Source organism: Elgaria multicarinata, chromosome 3 (genome assembly GCF_023053635.1).
Source record: "Elgaria multicarinata webbii isolate HBS135686 ecotype San Diego chromosome 3, rElgMul1.1.pri, whole genome shotgun sequence".
Lineage (NCBI taxonomy): Eukaryota > Metazoa > Chordata > Lepidosauria > Squamata > Anguidae > Elgaria > Elgaria multicarinata.
Window position 1 is genome coordinate 72,270,970 of NC_086173.1, and position 23,955 is coordinate 72,294,924.

The window sequence follows — 23,955 nt, forward strand, 5'->3', positions numbered from 1 at the left end:
TGGAGCCTTCAAATGCTGTTGGCCTTGGATGAGGATGCCCTGCTATTTATATCTAGCCTTTGGGAAATGGCTACAGCAGTTCCCAAACAGTTGGCAACTAGACAGAGTGCATGCTGTTATAAAGCTACCTTTTCAGAAGGTGGGTGGAAGAGTGCTGAGAGGTGCCTGGATTCCCCTTCCTTTCCGTCAGTGGTCATAGGGAGTGCTACAATTCTAAAATTACTAGCTGGCAATGAGGTTTTTGGCAACACCCCTTCCTTTATTCGTATTTTAAGGGAACCCCCATTAAAGTGCCAAACTCTTAAAATGAATTCTGCCCTTACCTGCAGTGCCACAGAGCTCCACACTCAGCACTTGCTCAAAATTACGCTTCCCAAATGTTGGTTCTCTAAAGAAGGAAAGAAAAGTAGGGTGGTGCGGTTATGGAAGATCCAAGGTGTACGTTAAAGATGGAGAATTCAGGGTTCACATCATACAGTGGAAACAGGAAGGACATAAAGACGGAGTGACACTGGTGTGAGATGCCCATGCTGTGTCAATTCCCATGTTATCAGGCTTGTAAATAGCTGCTCGACTGGCAACATCTGACGAGTAAGGATTACCAGGTAACTATGCAGAGAAGATTTTGCAAACTAGAAGGGGGCTAGTTTTAGGCCACAAATGACCAGCATAAGCTACTAAATCATGTATGGAAAACCTTTCATAGATTTATTTGCAGAGCAGCATCTTACATTCATACATGCAAGCCCACATTTGTGTCTGAGGACAGATCACATTAACTCTCAGCCGCTAGCAGCATCTTTTTTTGTAGCCAATGGCTATGGCAGCATGTAGAGTCAGCATATACCTTGTAGACCATCCTTTTTTGCAAATCACCGGGGAGATGCTCTCTCACACAGCCCAGATGGCGCAGATAAGACGCTCAGAGGTCAATTAATGAGTAAATTTGCATAGTTGAGTCTTTATGGTGAAAGACCCATCAGACTCTGTATATTGATATATATTTGGACAAATACTGAGAGGTAACATACATTTTCTGCCCTTCGTGTATTTCTTCTCAAAGAAGATGGATTGGACCCATCGTCAATAGCACTAGACTAAGAACAACTTCTTGCATCCATCCTAGACGTTCCTGATGGCAAAATTGGCCAGGAGGCTGTATATTTGAAAGGGATGCCCATAAAGCCATACACGGTGCCTCTATATATGATGCCATCAGTGATGGAATCTGACTAACCTATTGCAGCAAAAATTCTTATGAAAGACATGCGATGAACAGCCCACATTTGATGGATCTTTCACCATCTATTCTACACTTCAGTCAACCTCCAAGGAGCGTCCAAAGAGCTAACCCCTATTGCCAAATTTGTTTTGGCACCTTGGATAGCTCCTTTAAAGTTCTGGCTGGTCTACAGAAACCCAAAATGGATTCAGAGCCCCACCAAAAATGGAGCCACCAGCTTCCACTGTATGAGTGATGAACTGTCTGAATCTCCACTCCAGAATGCTAACACTGCAAGGATAGACCACATCTAGTGGTACTGCTCCTTCTCACGGCATGTGTCTCCTTGCTGCTATGACAATTCAGTAAAACAGGCCCTCGTCCTGTCATTAGCACAATAGGAATCACAGGAAAAATGGGGTCCAGCCAAGCACTACTGCACGCCTGGCTACATTATCAGTGCCATGATTTTCAGAGGCTGCCACTTGCCAGATTTACCAGCTCTCTGACCTCTGGGGCTCAAATACAATGCATTTTGGGGCAGGATACTTACATTTGCGCCAAGGGCAGCGACAAACATCTTGGTGCCTCTGAAAGGAAAAAAAAACAGAGAAAAGCAGAATGACCCCATGAGCCCATATTCAAGCCCATAAACTGGACTAGGCTGCAATAATGAATGTATTGAGAGAAGGCAGATCAAGGCCAAACCAGGGGTGTTTCCAGGGCCCCTACAGCTACCAGTGAAAGGGCATGGGGCGGCTGATCTGTTGCTTTCTGCTCAACAGATTTTCTGCATTTAGGAAAAATATGGAAGAAACAATGGGAAGACACGGAAGGGTCATGGGTAGAAGACAGTGTTCTCTGGGACCATCATAAAGGGCTTTGAATGAGGCAGGCCAATGGCACCATAAAAGCCTCATCTGGAAGAAGCCCAGGTAAGATGCAGGTGATCTGGGATCAGAGCTCCCAATGTATTCTTTTACACATAAAAACCATGGTGTGGCGGGGGGTGGGGGTGGATTGGGGGCTGCAGGGGGTGTTTAACCTGACCCCCCTGTGCAGTTTCCTTCACTTAAATCATCCCTCCCTGCAACCTAGTCTACCTGTATTTTTCTCCCTCTGGTAATTCCAATTTTGGGGTTAGGCCATATAAGACTGGCACCTGCTTAGAAGGAGACTGGAGTAGTTTTACCCACCCTTCTCCCCTCTGCCCAACAAGTGTGGGAATGCAGACACTGGGCCAAACAAAGATTTTTTAATCTCCCTCAGCTGTGATATCATTAGACAAACGTTTAGGGTGGCCCACAGGAGAATGCCCCAGCTCTCCTCCCCACTGTACCTGTGCAGCATTGGCTCTCGTTGATCTCATACACTTCGCTCTCCCCAGAGCTCTCTGGCGAGGGGGTCTGCAACTCCATGGGGAGGCTCTGATATCTGCCGTCCGAGTCATCTGCACCATTCAATTCTGCCTCTGCTGCCGGTGCTTCCGTCTCAAAGTCCCGCAGAGCCGAGCACAGGGGCAGCTCTGTGGAGGCAGGTTTGTTCCCTGCTGCCAGTGTGGACGCAGCAGAGTCCAGGGGAGACTCATCGAGGAACGACAGCCAGAGACTGAGCTCGGGGTTGAGTCTTTTGGAGCGCCGCACTGCATAGACTGAGCTCTCCTGCTTGCGTCCTGCCTTCCCGGAGGCTAGCTGGGCAGAGACAGTCCCCCGTTTCGCCCCGTCCTCCTCGGCAAGGCTGCCCGTCTCTTTCTTAGCCTCGGGCTCCGCTCTGGGAGTGTGCCTGGGCTCCGCTTTCGCCTCCGCCAGCATTTTCGCCACGGACTTGCACATCTCTGCGGATCCCCCCCTGGTCTCGGGTGGCGGCGCTCTCAGAGATTTGGGAGGCTGCGACCTAGCCAAGGAGGCGTACACAGGCTTGGCCAGTCTGTACGGCTTGCTCACGTCACATGGCAGGTCTCTGGCGAGCAGCTCTTTCAGGATGGAGAACTCCGCAGAGGGGTCTCTGGACGGTTTACGGCCTGCAAAGGGAGGCCAAGAGCCGGAGGGACAGCTGTCCTTACTCCAGAGCAGAGGCCTTTGCAGGGGGCAATCTGGCTTGGCGCGTTTGGAGGGGCTGTGGAAATGCTGGTGCTTCACGTCCGCAAGGTGGGCGGGGGGCAGCTTTCTTGGGGGGAGGCAGTAGGTGTGCATGTAGCGGATGAGCTCCACCGCGGCATGCAGCTCCTTCTCCCCAGCGCCCTCCTCAGAGGAGGAGGGCGGGGTTGCCGCAAGATTCCTGTCATTCAGCAAGTCTTCGCTGGAGTCGCTGTCCTCTCCATTGTGGGCGCAATGTCTCTCGGGCTCATTGCCGCTGCCACCGCCCCCGTGGCACTCGTCTGGTGGCCAGGTGGCTTTTGCATGCGGGCAGACGGTGGAGGTGAGGTGCTTATGAAGCTCAGTGCAGCTCCGACTCTGAGCCTGGAGGAAGCTTGACTTTCTGTCTCGGCCACCATCCGCCTTCATGAAGAAAGAGAAGAGGGAGTTAGGTTGAACAAGAACGGGATTTTATAGCCACACTGTAAGGCAGGAGGCCGGACCTCTTTCAGCCTGAGGGCTGCGTTCTATTTCCGTGAAGCTCTCAGGGGCCGAATTCCAGGGGTTGGCGGGGCCAGAAAGAGCAGCATCTTGCTGCTTAAAAGATTTTACGTCCAGCTACTAAGCCTCAGGGAAGGCATTTCAACCTTTTAGAAGAGGCAAACAAAAAACCCACCCTGCACAAAAGCCAAGCAGCCGCCTAATTGGTGGTCAGGGCAAAGGGACATGGCTAGCTGGCGAACCCCAGAGGGCTGGATTGGGACCCCAGTGCTGACGTTCTGCATCCCTGCTGTGAGGAGCCTGCAGCACGGCACTGGCAGTTATGTCAAAAGTACGGCAAGCAACCACAAGAGAAAACAAAATGCATACTTTGTAGCACCCAGAAATGACACCAGACTCTTCTTACTACAACGAGCCTTGTGATATTGGGTGGATTTTATGGAAATCCATGTAAACCATGATAAGATACATATGAGGCAACAAAACCAGAGAAGAACCATACAGCCTTTCCTATGATTGCCTTTGTGATCCAGCAGTGATGTTTCCTTACTGCTTGGAGGATATAAGGACTCATCTTTAATTCAAACGCCATTGATTTGTCAGAACTGAAACCCCCCAATCTTTGCTTAATTGCTGTAACTTGTCTGCTCTATTCTATTTCCAAGGAGCTTGTAGAATCTGGTTTTCTATTTTGGTCCCTGATGCAGTAAATAAAGTGCCTTGCATTCAAGCCAGCAGATGGCTCTTGCTTTTATTCTCTTCTCGTTCAGGCTGCATTTCTAAGAGTATCCTGGTACCAAGCTCTAACCCTCACACGGAAGCATTCATGCTGCAAGAGGAGGCTGCTGGTTAAATCCAAGTCTTCCTCTAGTCTGGGCTCCTGTTCCTGCTAAAACTACTGTGTTTATACGATGGAGCAAATGTCAAGGGCACTTATTGGACGATACCCTCCCATGACACTGTGAATGCTGAGTTTCCAGCGTATGAACTGCCTTATACTCAGTTAGACTTTTGGTCCATCTAGCCCTATATTGACCATCCTGAGTGGGAGAGGCTCTCCAATGGCACCACGACCTGGAGGAAACATACATGCATCCCCTGCAACCAAAGCAAATGGGTGTGTGCTCATTTTTAATACAACCTTCTACCTTGTGTCCTCCAGACAGCCTGGACTACATTTCCTGGAATTCCTGATCATCAGCCATGCTGGCTTGGGCCGATGGGAGTTGAAGTCCAAAACATTTGGAAGGCACCAATTTGGGGTAGGCTGTTTTAACATAAGAACCATCTGTGCACAGCTAAAGGGAAACACTACAGTCCGGATGGAAGTTTAACTTGATTTAGTCCTTATCCTTTGATTGTATATATATATATCAGAAAACAAAAGGCTGCTAGAGATTTAAGCTGATGAGATGAAGGGTCTCATTCACTCAAGAGAGATCATGTGAAGAGTTGGGCGGATGCTGAAAGCTAATGCAGGACTTGAAGAGATGGCAGAGCATATCTGTGCACTTTTAAAAGCTCCTTCCAAGAACTGTTCCGAGCAAGATGGATCAAATGAGATTCTTCATAAAGCGTGCATCACGTATCTTTCTAGCTGGTGTGTGCAAGAGACAGATGGCTTTTTCTTTTCTTTTTTTACCCCCCCCCTTTTTTTCCAGCTGGTGTGGAAGGGATAGTTCTCCCTCCCCTTCCCTTTTGCCCTGCCTTTCCAATGCAATCTAAAATCTACTCGCCGAACGTACTGCACAATTTCCGTCATCAAAAGTGGAAAATCTTTAATGGCATCTTGTGTGGATTTCAGGGGATTAGTTTAAACGGCTGGACTGGGTCTGCAACTTTGCATGTAGCTCTTTGCCCAGATGAAGTCAATTCAATCAGCCGCTAGGAAGCTCCGCTCTAATTTGGGTCAGGAATGAGAGTGAGAAAGAAGAGGGGGAAAGATCACGGCAACGTTTAAATAGGAATGGAGTCTGGTGAGAATACGAGATGCTTTATACACTGTGCTCAAGGAAACAGCTCCACAGTGCACCCAGAGGAAGGCCTTAAGGGAAACGGCATTGCTCTTGTTTTGAGAAGGCTCACTAAGAACTTACTATTAGTCTTCTGCTTTTCCATCTCTCTCCTATAAACCAGATATAACCAGCTTCTGTATTCCTGGCACTTCACTCTCCAAACAACACCCCAGGGCCTACAAGTGTATAACCCAAGTTTCTCAAGGGTAGTCACATTCTATAACATAGTGGGTGCCACCTGTCAATAAAAGGTCCCCCAGTTATGGAACACATATCCTCGGACACATGGCTGGGGTATCGTGCATAAAAAATCCCAAGCACTGAAATGTAAAATTTATCCTAACAGCAATAGTTTTAGTGGTGGGAGGACCCCTCTATGAGCAGGACCATGGTCAAACATTTTGCCACATTTTCATTGAAATTTGTAACGTACCCAAGGGGACAGATAAAAATTTATTGTGATCTGGATGCAGCCTGCCACTGGGCTATCCCCATTTTAAAACTTAACCTTATTTAAGTCAATGTGACCAAGATGCATTGATTTTGTTTAAACTAGGAAGCAAAGATTTTGCCTAGCTAGGCTAGCCTATTATAATGCATTCTAAACAGGGCTGCCCAAAATGGCTCACTCAGGGCATTTGTACATGAGGCTTTTATCACACACCTCTACTGAGGTTTCTGCTTCCGGATTCTTTGTGGGGATTGAGATCAGCTCTTTTTCATGTGCTTTTTCCTAGGGGAGGTTCTTTCCCTGCCTTTCTATATGTTTCATTATACAACCACTAGATGGCAGTGGTATAGCAGAATTGCACAATTACTTCTCATTCTGCCATGTCTAAATAATACCAGACTTCTTTTGTTAGGAAAAAACGAACAAGCGTGATAATGGCTACAAAGCACAGGAGAGGCCCTGGAGGATGGCAACATCATGTAAAGGACCAACAATAAAAGCCTCATGTAGAAAGGCTTTTAGACATTTCAGGCCCATTTTGCCTTCCCTCTGCCCATCACTGGATTTGATCTTGAATGAATCCAGTCCACTGTATTATCTTAGGTCAAGGCAAAGCAAGGCTGGAGCTGCTAAGAGGAGCAATACCTTTGCACCGGATCGCTGGGGTCTGGATTTGGGAGCTCCTTGCCGCCACACACTCCCTTCTCTCTGAACCTCATAGCTTGGAGGCACATTGGATGGAGAAAGAAGCAACTTCTTCAGCTGGAAAGGGAAGCGGTGAAAGAAAGAGTCGGAATTCCTGCATAAATGAACAGCAGCCCCTGCTTAATTTCTCCCAGGTCACCAACACAATAAGTAGTTGGGGGGAAGATCCAAACCAAAAGCCGCATTGCCAAGAGAGCCATTTCAATTCACACGGGCCAGATTACAAAGCTGCCCTCCCGCCGCCCCCAATACACAACAGAAGTTCTAGCATTCACCCATAAAGAGAATAAAGAGCCCAATGAACCAGGATTGTGAGAAGACTCCAATGCACCCAGGGAACTGAAAGCCAACATGGATCTGGCAAAGCCCATTTCCAAGGCTCACATCCCGAATTGATTCTGGCTTGCAATCCCAATGAGTGCTGGACACTTGCCAGGACCCAGGTCCATGATGGCTTGCTCCTTTTTTGTGAAAGCTCATCAAGATGATGGCAAACATTCATTCCTGGTACATCTTGTGGGAACCCAGCATGTGTTCAAGTTCATGTAGGAACAATAGATGAAGGCTCATATATCTTTCTGGAGATCTACTTTGGCTGCAAGTATCCAGATCCATTGCTTACGAGAGAGACAATTCCTCTTAAAGCTTTCATACTTATGTCATGTTACGTCTTCAAAAGACTTGGCAATCCCTCTAGGGGTACGCCTCCTAACATCCCAGGAGTGTCTTCCAGGAAAGCCAATGTACACATCACCCTCTTCTGCCTCCTCCTAGTGGGTTAGACCTCTCTAGGCGCTGATGACACTAATCAAACCAGGGCCGTCTATACAAAATGAATCTTCTGCTGCTGTAGTGGCAAAGCGGGTCCCCTGTATGAGGATGCCAAGGGAGCGCAAACAAAGAGAGAGATCACCCTTGGGGGAAGTCTTGATCAATGGTGGAGACCCCTAAGAAGGTAGAGAAACATTATGGGGGTTGGGGAGTGGAGGAAAATTATCTCCCCAGGCCCTAGCATCTGCATGCACACTGACTTCATGGTGCCTTAGACTGTTGGAAGTCCAAGTCCCCAAGTGGCCAGGGCTATTAAGTTGAAGGAAAGTGGGCAGGATGTTACTTACTTTCCTTCTACCTGGATTCAAAGGGGTGGGGGTGGGTAGGAATTGGAGAATGGGTGTCCTCAGGTGCACATTCTCCAATCCCAATTCTGCCCCCTGCCATTTTTGTGGCCCCACTGGATCACCATCAAATATCGGCAAGTTAGTGGCTAAAAATTTGGCATTTCCCTTAAAGGAAAACAGCCCCCCCCTTTTTTTTACTGCCACCGCATAGTTGAATATCAGTAGCAAACCACAGTTTTCTTGCCACCACCGTACTGCTGATTTCCATTGGCAAAACTGGTGACATAGCAGCAATTTATTATTTTATTTATAGCATGCCTATACCACTTTTCTAGACCAATCAAAGCAGCAGGGGAGTACAGCTCCAGATGAGCTGGGGGGCAGAAATGGCCTCTAGAATTGCTGAAGTTGCCCACCCCTGGTTTAAAGGATCACAGGTGTTGGTGTTGGGGCTAAACCTTCTTCTCTTTCCCCCTAATGTATGTGTTTTCAAAGATACCAACTTGTATCTAACAAATTGGGGCGTGTGTACTGGCCCCTGCAAAAGAGTCCAGCAACATAACATTCCAACAAGGTCTTTGATCAATTAATTCATTAGCTTGCCAAGTGTTTTGAAGATGTACTTTCTGTCCAAAGTATTTACTGGGATGGTTTTCTTTTTAGGATGATCTTTATGACACATGCTACCTTAATCCCATCAAGGAACTTGTCGGTAAAAAAACAAGATGAAAATTACCTTAAGAGTATATTTCTGATTACATGGCTAGAATATTTCTGTTAAGAAAGAGGGCATTTCACATTCCACACTCTTACAGTGAAGGCAACCTGGGATCACTAACAAAATGCCAGATTTTACTCTTATGGGAACATGGCAACGGAGAGAAATCTTAAAAACGTTGCCTGGAAACTCGAAAAGCTCCTTAAAAATTAAGTGCATGACGGATATCAAATGAGTCAGTTCCCACAGTCAAATGTCAGCTGCTTTCTCTATCACAATATAGTGAAAATTCAATTTTGTATCATATGTGTCAAAATAATAATAATTATAAAGAGAAAGGGATTTCTTTTCCCCCTGCAACGTATACATCCTATATATACACATACAGATTTGTGTGATATATATGTATATATATAATATATATAAACATATAAATATTATACGCCCACACACATGCACATTTGCCGTGTGAAGTGAAAATGCAAACTTTTCACCACTAGATGCTGCTACAACACTTTTAGAAACCATGACACCCAGTAATGATACACCAAGAGGTGGAGTGGTAGGGGGGCAGGAGGAATGCTAGGCTGGGGCCTGTGATTATAAGTCAGGTTCCCCCATCCCAGCACTCTAGTTATACGCTAAAAGGGACTGCTCCATTGTATCGGATCTTGTAAAACGATTTAAAATATGGCCAAGTAGCAGAAGGGAGGACTGAAGGCTCTGAGCACTTGCTACATGAAACTAGGCTCAGAAGAGGCACCCTTCTCTATTAAGAGAGATGCCATCAAACACATCCTCTTCCCTTCTGCCACTCTTCCTTGGAGGTCAGGTAATAAGGGATGTGGAACACAAGCCACAGAGCACCAAAAACAAATAGGATGGCAACCTGGCCAAGTCCCCATGTTCCACGACTCACAGCCAGAGTGACGTGTATTCTGCATGTCCCTGCAAGGCCAAAAGACTGGAATATGGTTCTGGGCACAGAATTTGGCTTTCTGGAGAATCTCAGTTTTCACTGGGGGAATATTGGGGTAGGGTGGGGTTGGAAACCTGGCAAGTTTCAACCCCTTGGAAATGTGTGGACAATACCTGAAGAAATCGCAGAAGTTGGAAGGGTTATTCAGTAAGATTTTTACAGTGCAATCCTATATCCATCTACTCTGATTTAAGCCCCATTAAACTGAATGGGATTTACTCCCAGGTAAGAGGATTGCAGCCTTAGTCATTGGGGCAGGACTGTCCTGCATGGTAGTTTGCTCTGTTCCAGGACTAACCAGCCCAAGCAGAATAAAATTGTGCCGAGTGAGCAAAAATAGGCACAGCTAATATTATACACACATCATAATGGTCGCAGGTCTTCCGGGCAGAAAAAACAGTTGGAAAACCTCTGGCCTACTTTAGGCACAAAACTTCAAAATGGCTTATATTAGATTTAGGATACCATGGTGGACAATTTCGGTTTTATTTTTAGTAGATAAATAAATAGTGCAGAATACACTCAGCCCTGCCCATAGGGACTCAAAGAAATAAAAATAACCTGGTGCTCAGGGAGACGGATGAACGGCCATAGTGGCGAGAGAGCTCATCTCACACCTCTGGCCATGCAAGTGAGCAGCATTAGTAGACACTATGGCACGGGGGAAATGTTGGAGATGAGAGGCAAAAGCCCAGGCACCAAGAGCATTGCTCTTGGTTTGAACGATTAAACATCAGGGATGGATGTCTTTAATGGCGCGATCCTATGTATGTTCAGACAGAAAAAGGTCCTGCAATTCCCAGTATTCCCCAGCCACCACTACCGGCTGGGGAATGCTGGAGATTGTAGGGTTTCCCCCCCGTCTAAACACACATAGGAGTGTGCCTTAGCCGTTCACACGGTAACCCACTCCATCCCCCCTCCCATCACAATCACACACTTCCCCATGAGGATGGCAATGGAGCAAATCAAGTGAGAGTAATGACGCAGCACATGTATACGTATACAATAACAGGAATATATAATATATAGAACGAGATATGCTTTTGTATTGTTATAATTGTAAGCCTATAATGAAAAAATTCAGACCTTGGCTTCCTATCATACCCATGCAGCCGGCTTATCAGAGGCGCATCCAAATCCACCTTAAACAGTAGGAAGTGGGTTCTTACTAGAGACAGCTCATCAACCTCTGGGACAGGGGCAGCCGGTTTGGGAGAGGGGGCGGGCGATGTGCCGCCGCTGTGGGGCAAGTCCCCCTCGTCCATATTTCTGAAGGCAGCCAGGCCCATGTCGTCTCCCTGGATGTCATCCAGTGTCTCGGTGAGAGCCGCCAGAAACGCTTCATTCTCGCTGTCTATAATCTGCTGGGAGGAGGCAGAAGAACGTGAGAGAGAGAGAGAGAGAGATGGTAAGAAGAGGTGTTTGTCAAGTAAAACACTTCCCACAGGAGAACAACGCAAAGGTAAAAACATTCAAGGAATGTACACAGCATAGCAGCCATCATGCTAGGGCAGAGGACGTTATTTATTTGTTACATATATATCCCATCTTTCTTCCATTGGGTGGTTGACATGGTCCTCCCCTTCCCCATTTTATCCTCACAACGACCCTGGGAGATAAGTTAGCCTGAGTGTCAAAGAGTCGATGACTGACTCAAAGTCACCCACTGAGCTTCCACGGCTGTGGGGACTAGAACCCGGGTCTCCTACATCTCAGCCCAACACTGTAATCACTACACCAGACTGACTCTATGTATTGGTAGGAAAGGGTACATAGCCTTCCAACCATAAAGAGCGTAGTTTAGATTTTACAGTGTAATAACCCATCCCCATTTGGGAAATGGCCTTCTGCTCTGGCACTTATTCATTTGTATAAAGCTCTTTTTTAAAAAAGAGAAATCTGAACTAATCTTTGCTTTTTTACTTTACAAGTGTTAGCAGGGACAAAGCATCATATTGTGGCTGTTGCTTAAATCTAAAGACTGAACACCTGACAAGGGGGAGGATATCCCTTGTGCAATGGCAGATAGGGAAGATGGCAATGTAGCTGTGATTAAAAAGTGGTTGTTCCAAGGCATGTCTACATTGAACACTGTAGGCACCTGTGATGCTCACCCCCTCCACACATGCACAAATGCAACTGATGTGTTAGAGTGAGGGGCAAGGAGAGAACCACTTGTTTCCCAGTGACAAAATGTGTGCTGTCATCAAAGTTTCACTGCAGCATGGGAGGCATAGTTTTCTTGCCTAGTTTAACTGAGAATGCACTGTACATACATGTTAGCATCCGGTCTCTCTGAAAAGCTGCAGCCTGTATGGCAGGGGATCAGAACCTCAGGACCAGGGGTCAAATACAGCCCTCCGGGATTCCTCAGATGGCCATGCCACCCTTCCTCCATCCCTGACTGAAGGTTTCTCAGCCTTTGTGCATTTCCCCCTATTTTGAAAGGTTGACATGCCTCTCCTAAGACTTAATGACTTGCAGTAAGACCTTTAAGCTAAAATATGTTGGTATTTTTGCCCCGCTCCCTTTGCCTCCAGCCCTGCCCACTACTGGAACGCACTCTCCTCCCCTACCCCAGTTTCTCTAAAATGCATTTCTTTGCTTCCCCATTCTCTCTGGATGACTATATATGGGGCCCCAAAAGGGCCTGTTCAATTCAATGCATGCCATGGGCTTTGAAGAGGCTTCTTAGCAGCCACATGTGCTGATGATGTCATAGGACAGTACCTGCACCTAGGGGCTTTTATCAGTCCTTGACCCTAGAAAATTGGGGGAAATCTCTAAATGGATACCCCCCCCCATCCCATCCCCCACATATTCACACATTATATCCCACACATTCCTTCTGCTTTCCCTCATGTATGCGAAGGGAATGTATCTCCTGGCAAACCTGGGAAAGAGTCTGAATATCAGGCAAGAAGTTGTGTGAAGCCTTAGTCAATTCACCCATCAATGAACATTATTTCCAGCTGTATTTTGTAATGGCATTCACTGAGGTTCGCAGCGATTTAATGGTGAGCTTTATTTCTGCATGAGCTGCAGATTGCATCTCTATATAGGTATATTTCTATTTCAGGAACGGGACTTATGTTGGAAAGATTTTGCTGTATGACTTATGCTTGATGTATATTGTCTTTAAAAGGAAAAATTAAATGCAAACCACTTTCTTAAAACAGCAGCTGTCAGTGTGGATTCCCCACTTCCCTACAGACATTTCCTATCTTTCCTGGTGTTGGCTTTTTTTTTTTTTTTAAACAGCCCAACCATATGCGTGTTCACTGGAAAGTAAGTCCTACTAAATTCAGTAAGACTCACTCCTGTGCAAGTATACATAGGATCACAGCCTTAGGTATGTTTCAACCAGGAAAAATAGCACACTGAATGATAATTTTCAATTTAACTGGCACATTAATCCACTAAGGTTGCCATCCTGAGCACATTGCCAAGGGCTAAGTCCCAGTGAACTCAGTGGGATTTCTTTCTAATTAAACATGCTTAGGACCAATTAGTTGGTGGAGATGAGACTGAAGGATAAAAACTGGATACAAATGCAATGCAGACATGGACAGATGCAGTGACTCCCTCTTCTTCTCTCTGCTGAATTTGAAGGAAAAAGAAACTTAAGAGTACTAACTTTCCTCCCAGTTTATATCAAAACCTGACAGATAACTTGCACTTCTTGGCAAAACTGCCATCTAGCAATAAAACACACACACCAGGAACTGAAGTCCTCAGTTGAAATCCATGGGCACAATCCATCCAAAGCTAGGTACTTTCAAATTCCGATTTCAATGGGAGAATTATGCACATGCTTAAAATGCAAATCAACAGGGCTTAAAAGTGCATAGCTTTGGCAGGGTTGTGCCCATTGAACCAACTCAGCACTTCAGTTGCCTGCATTTTATTTTATTTTTATTGCTAGAAGGTATGTGGATCTTTTACAGTGGGGGTGATAATACTGGCATGAACAAAATCAGCATGAAATGCACAAGTACAGCATCATAAAAGTAACTGGTCTCGTGATTTGCCTTCTCGGTGGCAATCGTACTGCAAAGGTTATGGTAGTCACTGGCCTTACTCAGGCTCCATGCAGACAAAGAAATGGAGTGATGAATCTGAGTGTCCAAGAAAGAGTGGGTGCAGTGTGAGCTGACAGAGCCTGCAGGAAAATGTCTCACACATCGTGAGAAAGGCATATGCACAGGAGAACCTTGATGCCATCTAATTATAGCGCAGGACCTTGTAGAGCTAGACGTTAACAGATGATAATGGAATCTATCCCTCTGCCTTAAGACCCAGTCCTCCATATAGTAGCCCAGGAGTGGGCAGAAAGTGGCTCCTCAGATATTTTGCACTTCAGCTCTCAGCATTCTTGACCATTGGCCATACTGGCAGGGGCTTCTCGGAGTTGAAGTCCAAATCATCTGGAGATCCAGATAGTAAGTTGCACCAGTTGCTGGGGAACATGGACAGGAGGGTGCTGTTGCACTCATGTCCTGCTTGTGGGTCCCTGGTTGACAGCTGGTTGACCACTATGTGAACAGAGTGCTGGACTAGATGGACCCTTGGTCTGGTCCAGCAGGGCTCTTATGTCCTTATTCACCTTCTGCACACCTCTGCATTAGCCCACAATATACAATATCCTATCTTAGCAGAAAAATCCCTGACGTCAACATGACTGCATGCTATAATGAGGTAGAACCACCAAGATCCACTTTAGCAAAATGCCTCTGTTGACTCAAGCACAATATGTGCTGTCACAACATGCTACTATTGCAGTGGCCCAAAAGCTATTGGAAATCACTTTTAATTGCTTAGGAAACCAGGCTGAGGATGCTCCATCAATTCTGAATGGTATCTGTTTGGCACATGGAAGTACTTGGGTCCATGTAATCCTGCACCCCAATTGTTTATCTACCGATTCTCTAAATTCTACAGTTGCAAGAATCTCAGTAGTATGATGAGCACTGAAACTGTTCCTGGAAATATAAAGAGCGGAAAAAGATGAATGCTGTTTATGTTGGATTATAGTTAAATGGTTCGTGGGAGGGCGAGCCAATGGATTTTAACAACCGGCTATTTTAATTTTATAGGCTGAATTAGTCACGCAGCTATTTTACTGTTCTTCAGTTCTGACCTGTCACAGATCAACCTTCTCAATATCTTCAACTCTTCAAAAACAAAAAAAGCAAATATGGGGCCAAGCCTCCAAATGTCAACTGTAATCTTGGGGGCTGTCTTGCACCGTGAACCTCCCAAATCCTGTATTTTACTCCTGCGGGGTTGCTCCAAGTAATCCCCACGCCAAGGAGCGAGCCCCCTTTTCATTGCTCAAAAGCAAACATAGGGGACCCAATCTGGATCAGGACTCTACTGAGGGAGGAGGGCAGGGGGCTTCCTTTGCTCTTTGCTGGGGTTCCAAATCAGATTGGGAGGCCCATGCCTGCAATTTACATTTCCCCAAAGTGATCCATTTAAACAAAAACATCACTTTGAGGCAATGTAAATTGCAGGTGCGAGAGCCCGGATTCAGATTGGGACCAAAGCAAGGGCAAAGGATTAAAGCCCCCTGCCTCGCACAATGGGGTCCCAATCCAGATTGGATCTTTAGTCCTTGCTTTTAAGTTTTAAAAAGGGGGAAGTCACGGAGCTGCCCCCCTAGTCTTCCAGGCTTGCAGTAAAAACAGTGCAGTGGTGGTATACGAGATAACTAGGACTGCTGGGAGATCTACTTCTCTCTTACACACCCACCAGTACTTTACAGAAAGATTTGACTGTGTAAGATATTGGGAATTCCATTCTACTCTGGCTAGAGCCAATTCAGGCTCACACGGGGTCACATGGTAGTCCTCCACATGATGTCATTCATGTAAGCAAATTCGAGCGCAATGCCAACAGCGTATTCTGGAGTGATGAGTTTCCCCGAAAATCCCATCTCTCCAGCATATGCTACTGGCATTGCGTTAGAGGTCACTTATTCTACCGCTATGTCAATGGCGTAAGTGGAACAACAAAATGGGATACTGCCCTATGTTGCCTCAGTATTCATGTTGCAAGATTTGCCTGTTTTCTAGCATTCTCCCAGATGCGTTATTTTCTTCATGTGCGGGACAATTTTGGGATTGTTTCCAAGCAAACAATCTCCTGTGTGCATTCTGATGTTGCATGATCGCACGGGAGGTTAGTATCAAATGCCAGCCTGAACGTTTGAATTGGCTCTCAAGCACTTAAGAGCTGTGCATGCCTTGAAAGAAACAAAAAGTCCCACAGACTCTGAGTGCTTCTTTGGATTTCTGAATAGCCATCATTAACCCCAAAGATCCATGTCAGCTCTGTTAGAAGTGATAGTGGCAACATCCAGGAGGAAGGCACCGAGGGGGCTCCATTCTCTGAGCAAATTTATTTTCCTTCCGATATTGGCAAGACACTTCCGCACGCAGGACCTCAGCAGGCTACGTTTCATCAGGCTCTGCTCAGTCTTAAAAGACCTGTCTTTTACATTTCTGCTCTGTTTATCTTTTCCTCAGGAAGTTCAGTGGAAAATATGCATCCCGCAATGATAGTCTGTCAGTCATTCTGGACCTTTTACAAGAACAGCATAAAGCTGGAAGGTGAAGGTATCACTGTGGGGAAGGAATTCTTGAAAAGTTCATAATGAGTGGATAACTCCACTGCAAAATATCATCTGGCAGGCACTAGTAACCTGAAATCTAAGAACATTCTTATGCTAAAAGAAAAGAACAAGAACAGAAAGCACTCTCTCTCCATAATACGCCCTGAAATAGTAGAAATTTAAAAGGACAGTAAGCAACTGAAAATATGTGTATTTCTGCCAGTTACTGCATCAGCCCATGTCACAGGTTAGCTGGGTATAAGCTCTTATCCCACACAAAGTTCTTCCTAGTCCTTATTTCTCTTTTGCATTAGTTCTGTGAGACATTTCAAAGAGCCTCTGCAGACATCCCTTCCTCCCACCCACCACCACGCCAAAAAGTGTCACAGGAACCAGCACATGAATGATGAACTCTCCTTTTATTACAGGAATTAAGCAGCAATAATATTAGCTTTTCACAGAAATACACAGTCCTTTTCCAACATCCTGTCAGACCCAGCTCCTGCCGAGTTAGTCAAGCAGAGGGAGGGGGTTGTGTGGAATATGAAGCTAGGCCAAAGCGTAGCAGGCAGGGGGAAGCAATGGACCAGGCACCCTTGACGCTCAGCCCACAGAAGCAAGGCTTACCTGGATGGTTATGCCAGGGTTAGGAGGGGGTTGGTTAGGCACTCTCATGGGACCTGCTCTGGCCTACTGAGTGTTCAGAAAGCTTCTTGTCTTTGACATAGAGGAATGTGAATTGCATAAGCATGTATGAACCGGGCCCGAGATAGGCAGATGCGCACGCACATGCACACACACACACACACACACAGTCCCTTCAGACACCAGTTTAAGACCACTTTCAGTGCACCAATCTGCACAGGCTTTGATGGATCCAATCAGCAAAACTCCAAAGAAACTGCAGCTGCTCAGCTAGGAACATAGGACGCTGCCTTATACGGAGTCAAACCATTGGACCCAGAATGGTCAGCAATGACTGGCAGCGGCTTTCTAGGGTGTCAGGCAGCATTCAGCAATGCTGAAGGTTGACGCTGGGATCTTCTGCAGGCAAACCATGTGCTCTGCCACTGAGCTATGGACACCCCCCCCACACACACCAGTATGGTGTGTCCGGGGGGCGGGGGGGAAGGCTTGCTCATCCTTTCCCATACAACCTTCAGCCATTTCAGGTGCTCTTAACTCCTGAGCTGACCAGTTCATTAAGGTCTGCTTGGCTATAGTTAGAGGGGCTCCAGCTACCACAGTTCTGTGATGTAATTTTTATTTATTTAAGAAGTTATCTCCCTTTTCTTAAAAATATAAGCCAGAGGAGCTCACTAAAAAGAAACAAAAAGCAAACAAGATTGATCCAAGAGATAGTTGGTGATATACAAATTTTGTTAAATCCATTCCCATCCACCCTAGCCAGCATACCCAATGGTCAGGGATCATGGGAGTGGCAGGCCAGAACATGTGGAGAATATGCGAATTGGGAGCAGGGCAGCGCTAAGTATTCCCTCCCCCTTAGTATCCATGCTTACAATGCAAGCATCTGCAGAAAGGGGGGCCCTATACACGTGGAGGCTGCCACGTGAGTAGGAACTCCAATAGTGCAGAGTTCTGGCTTGTACGGAGGCTGTGCACATGAAGCCATCCCTCTGCAGATGAACAACACTAGAGAGAGGGACTACATGACCCACACAATGACAGAAGAGGGACTACGTGGCACAGCCCACTCCCAGTTCAACTGTTCACCTAACCCACAAGTAGAATGCCTGAATAGGGCTACACTGAAGGATGGATCAAGTTAACAAGGGGAGAACAGAAGGTAATAGCAATTCACGGCATATCCAGATTACGAGAGCACTCATCAAATCGTGAAACAAACATACCCCAACATAGTTTTTGTGTGTGTTTGTGTGTGTGGAAGGCCGTGAGTGATGTGGAAAAGAAGGGATAGACATGCAAAGCAACTCCTGTCACCTGCAGGTTTCAATCTTCCCCACTGGCTCATCGCTCCATCCACCTGCGCCACACATCTTGGCTTGGTGATTTGTATAATGGGACCACATATATTTAGAGAGCACGAGCAACACACACACAGAAAGTGAGCCTCAGCTATAAATATCCATGTGCACAGAGATGTAGAGGTGATGCTGAAGCTGGAGACTCAGATAAAAAAAAAAGCCTTTTGCGTGCTGGAAATTAACATTGCCAGGCCGCGTCACTTTGTGCTGCTTCCTATGAGCTCCCCGCCCCCCTCCTCCTTTATTGCCTTCCACCCACTGCAGAACAATCCATCAGGTTCTAAAAAATCAAGTTGGATGCGCAAGGCACTATCCTGTAATTTCCTCTTAATAATAGATCACAGGAGGATTGGCTCGGCAGCCCTCTCCTACTCTTCCACCTCCTCATTAGCTTTACTACACTTGCCCCATTTAGAAACCAAGCGCAAATTAATGGAGCACTAATCATCTGCAGAAGAGATATTAATAGCCTGGACCCCCTTTCCCACCCACAGCCACCTTTCCTCAGCTTCCTATGCTGAGCTTTCCTCAGCTTCCAGAAAGAGAAAAAGGAATGAGCCTACATTAGGAGTTGATGGGATAGTTCTGCCGCTACATAGAGCATCCCGGGCCCCTGCATGCCTGGTGAAAGCAGCTCAGAACCAAAGTAGGAATGGGCTCTATGGACAGAGGAAGATGTGGATTCGTGTGTGTGTGTGTGTGTGTGTGTGTGTGTGTGTGTGTGAGAGAGAGAGAGAGAGAGAGAGAGAGAGAGAGAGAGAGAGAATGAGAATATGTCTGCAAGAATTCCTGAAATACTTGGGGTTGGATCCAGATTTAAGCTGGATCAACTGCGCTGGCAGAAGTATACATTCCTGTCCCCTTCTTCCCAAGGCAGCCCCTCCAGCCCCATGAAAATGCTACACAGAGAATCAGGTGACCCTGCTGAATGGGGTGACCTGTGGGGAGGGTCCCCCAAAATCAGCAGAGGGATCTTTCGCGAGAAAAGCCCTTCCTCTTACAGAAAGCAGATCCTGGATCCAAACCACGGGTTTCACATCTATTTATTTAAAATATTTCTAGACTGCACGAAACCCTCAACAGTGGGTTTCAGGGTGGTTAAGAAACATAAAATTACACATACAATACAATAAACCAGAACAAAACACCAAATCTCCCTCCAGAGGGTATTCCAGAGTCAGGGCGCAACCACAGTGAAGGCCTTCTTGTTCGTGGATGCATAATACACTTCTCTTCTTGAAGGTACTCAGAGTAACCTCATTTGACAATCTTAATGCATAGGCAGGATAGAATGGGAGGAGGCATTCATGAAGGAATTTGGGTCCCAAGCCATTTAGGGCTTTAAAGGTAAGTGCCAGGACCTTGGATTGGGATTGGAAATGAATAGGCAGCCAATGTAATGGTTTCAGAACTGGTGTGAAATGGAGCCACCTACTCAAACCAGTCCTAGCTACTGAATTTTGCATTAGTTGAAGCTTCCATAATCCCCTTTCCTTTTGTGTCATGTCTTTTAGATTGTAAGCCTGTGGGTAGGGACTGTCAAGAAATATTTTTGTAAGCCGCCATGAGAGCCTTTTTTGGCTGAATGGTGGCATAAAATGCTTAAATCCATCCAACCTGGGGGTTACCAGAGCATGGATCACCACAGCCAGACTATCCCTCACCATGAAAGGGATGAATCAGTCAAAGCTGGTGGAAAGTGCTCAAAGCCACTGGTCCACCTGGGCCTCCGTTGACCAGGTTGGATTCAAGAGCACCACCAGGCTGCACACCTGCTCTTTCAGAGGGAATGCAACTCCATCCAGTACAGTACAGGAACTAGTTATCAAGAGTTCTTCCATCTTCAGGATTCAGCTTCACTTTGTTAGCCCTCATCCAGCCCATTACTGAGTCCAAACAGCAGTCTGACACCTCCACGCCTCAGTGAGATGACCCTGGGAAACAGTGCTGATGATACCTTGCTCCAAAACCTTGGATGACCTCCCACAGTGGCTTCCTATAGATGTTGAAGAACATGGGGGAATGGAGAAAAGGCGTAACTAAAATAAATGAGTTTGAAGGAATCTGGAAACAGTTCCTAATATTTGTGTTTACTAAGGGAAGTGGGAAACCGCCAGCGGAAGAAACGATAAGATTTTGGATTCAGGAATAGATCCCGAGGTGGGGGGTGCACTTGTATGTTAAGAATGATTATGTTGTAGTATGATAATGTATAGGTAATACTTATTCAACATATAAGTACTCAACATTTATTCAATATGTATGTAGCAGTTTTGATGTTTTTGTTTCATTACTATTATTCTTGTAATGTTGTATGTTTATATAGTGTAGAAAAAAAAATTATAAAAAAAAAAGAAGAAGAACATGGGGGAGAAGCTCAAGTGCCATTGGTTTGGGGAGAAATCCCCCAAAGCTACTTTCTGAAACTGGCCCCACAGGAGTGAGCAGAAACACTGTATCAGCCCAAACCACAGAGCTGGTCTAACAAAATACCATGGTCGATGGTATCAAAAACTCCTGAGAGTTCAAGGAGAATCAACAAGGCTGCACTCCCTCCATCACTCTCCTGACAGGGGTAATTCATCAGAGTGACCAAGGCTGTTTCAGGGTCCAACCTTGGCCTAAACCCAGAATGAAATGGTTCTAGATAATCCTTTTCTTCCATCAGCATCTGGAATTGGACTGCTGTCACTCCCTCAAGCACCTTGCCCCCAAAGAAGACATTTGCAACAAGGCAACAGTTGTTATAATCTTCTAGGTTCAGTGAGAACTTCTTACGGAGTGGTCTCACAACCACCTCTTTCAAGACAACCAAGACGACTCCCTCTCTCAAGGAGGGATTAATCATCTTGTGGACCCACCCAGTCAATCCACTTTGGATTGGCATAGTAGCCAAAATGGGGAGGACTGAGCACACATGGCAGAATGAATACCCAAGCACCTTATCCACATCCTTGGGCTGCATCAACTGAAAGTTGACCCCATGTAACCAGATTAGATGGGCCTCTGCATGCCTTCTCTAGAACTTTATCAATGCTGGTGTCAAGGTTAGAGCAAGTACAAGCGACTTTACCCTTTGAAGTGCCTAACAAACGTGCCACACCAGGCCTCAAGGGGACTCTTTCCCAGGGTCTAGAAGTAATAGTCCTCTGTCTGTTTGAAAAAAAACTGTGCTGGGTGGCAACTCAAGGATGCAATAAGGGCATAAAAGTGAAAATGCTTTGCTGCCCTCACCGTCACAAAGTAGGCGCAATAATATGCTCTCTTGTGTTCAGACATAGTCACTGTGACATTTATGCCAGCTATACTCTAGACACCATCATGCTTTTTCATTGTCCCCAACTCTCTGGTAAACTAGGAAGCTGGCTGGTCTCCATAATGCATGAGAGAACTCTGGGGAGAAATCATATCAACAGCCTTTCCATCCACATAGTTCCATAGGGAGAACAGGACTTCGACAGGAACGCCAGCCGTGTCAATGGAAAAATTCTCTAGCTCACTCTATAAGTCTCCAGGCATAGATCAATTTAATAGGTCTACCAACCCTGCAGAGGGAGAATGCCACTGCCAACCAAACCTTCATCAGGAAATGATCTTACCATGACAAGAGTGGTTCTTGCTCCATCCACAAAACTAGTTTCAGAGTATGTTCTGCAGAATGCATTAGGTGACAACATACTGAGACAACCCCATGACTGTTATGGCAACCAAGATATCCCAAGCAGGCTCTCCTCAAGTGTCCTCTGTGTGAATGTTGAAATCCCCCAAGACAAGCATCCTTGGGTTTTCCAATACCACATCCAAGGCCACCTTGCCAAGCTCTGGCAGAAACTGATGAGTGGCTGGTGCACCTTCAGAATCTCTGATTAGTCTCTCTAATCCAACTCTAGGTACAATCACTCAAACCCAATACTCAAACCAACTGGTCTCCTGATGAAGGAGATGGATGCCTTCGAAATGACAGCAGCATCCCCTCCCTGGCCCACTAGCCTTCATCTACCTCCAGGAGGGTTGAATATATTTTAGCCCAAGGGCCAAAGCCCATTTTGGAGAAGCTCTCAGGGGTTTCACTGCAGGTCCAAAATACAAAAAACGAAACAAAAAAAATACCTGCCTACCCTAGCTTAAAGCTCTTACTGCGATTAACTATGCCTGAAGAGAGGCGTTTCAACCTTACAAAATGGGGGAGGGGGGGAAACACATGCAAAAGCTGCAAAAGCCACCAAATGTAGACTAGATCGCAGGACAGAAAAAGGGGGTGAAACCATCTGGGGAACCCTGGAGGACTGGATTGGGACCCCAGGAGGGCTGGTTTTGCCCTGCCCCCCAGGCCTCAGATCTCTACCCCCAACCCTGATCTAGCCTATGCTGATTCTGCACTGCATACCCAGGTGGACAAGGCACAGGGGTTAAAGATTAAACCTCCTTCCCACTCTGTGATTGGGACTCCTGTGATTGCCCCAATACACGAATGCGATCACCCATTTAGAGAGCAATCCTATGGTCCCTGAGAGAGCGCCCCAGGAACCACAGGACAATCCTATGACCTCAGAAAGAGAAATCTGAATGGGGAATATTTCCTCCTCTTACCCCTTGCGGCAGCTGTGGAAAACACTGCAATGGCTTCTCACCCAGTCGGAGCTCCAACCTTGGGTGAGGATATGAACGAGAGACAAAGGGTTGGGGTGAGGAGGCACTGTGGATCCTAAAGCTTCTCAAGCTGCTGTCCTCTCAACTCCACTAAGCACAGTCAAAATCACATCTGGTGGGAAATCAGCTGAAAGGAGGATAGAGAGGCAAAGAACTGGCAGAACATGGGATGTTTGGAATGCACAGGATCGTTCTGTCAACGTATTTGGTTTAACTTGGCCTTCAGCATAAGACAGCTTCAAATATTCACATGTATGCTCTGCACCGAACGTAGGAAGAGAGAAACGCCAGCAGCATCCACAAATCCCAAGTTCAGCCAGAGTGGCACGTATTGGTAGTTTAGATAAGCAACAAGAGCTTGCCCTTCTGCTTCTCCTTGGACAAACAAACAAAGGGCAGATTCCAAGGGGTTTTTCCACCACAGAAAGGTTAAAAAAACAACAACACACACGTCAAAAATGTTGCACCAGAAGACCAGCAAGCAGGAGACTAAGGATGCTTCCAGAAATGGCTTTTATCATGAAATCGCCTTGCCTTGTTCACAGAATTTTACAGGGGACCCAAACAATGTCATCTTCTACTCACACCCCTCCTCTGTTCCCACCACTTCCCCTTCTTTTTTCTTTTCACCAAAATCCGTTTAGGAGGAAAAGATGGAATAGCTGCACAATGCCTTCTAATCAGTAGTGCTAGGAGCCCTCTGTCTGGAAGCTATACTCCTATCTGCTCCAGTGTCTCGATAGTTCCTGAACAATTCATGTGTGTTCTACTATCCAAACTTGAACTGTGCCACACATATTCTTGCACAGTTACTTTTCGGAGGAGGAATAAAGTTACATCAGAATTGCTTAAAACGTATGTGTGTGTGTCCCATTTCCTCTAGGCAGGGACAT

The 23,955-nt window shown here is 46.2% G+C and overlaps 1 protein-coding gene across 3 annotated transcripts in view; it reads right to left on the reverse strand.

The window, feature by feature from the left end:
* PPARGC1B (PPARG coactivator 1 beta) overlaps positions 1–23,955 on the reverse strand; it is a 135,049-nt gene that overhangs the window by 19,200 nt on the left and 91,894 nt on the right. For 2 of the 3 annotated variants that reach the window (XM_063120576.1, XM_063120578.1), the window contains exons 3-7: positions 10,957–11,151; positions 6,910–7,026; positions 2,562–3,720; positions 1,776–1,812; positions 324–388 (exon numbers count right to left, since the gene is read on the reverse strand). In XM_063120576.1, coding sequence (XP_062976646.1) covers positions 324–388; positions 1,776–1,812; positions 2,562–3,720; positions 6,910–7,026; positions 10,957–11,151 — 1,573 coding nt within the window. The remainder of the gene's footprint in view (positions 1–323; positions 389–1,775; positions 1,813–2,561; positions 3,721–6,909; positions 7,027–10,956; positions 11,152–23,955) is intronic. The other variant, XM_063120577.1, reaches the window with a different exon arrangement.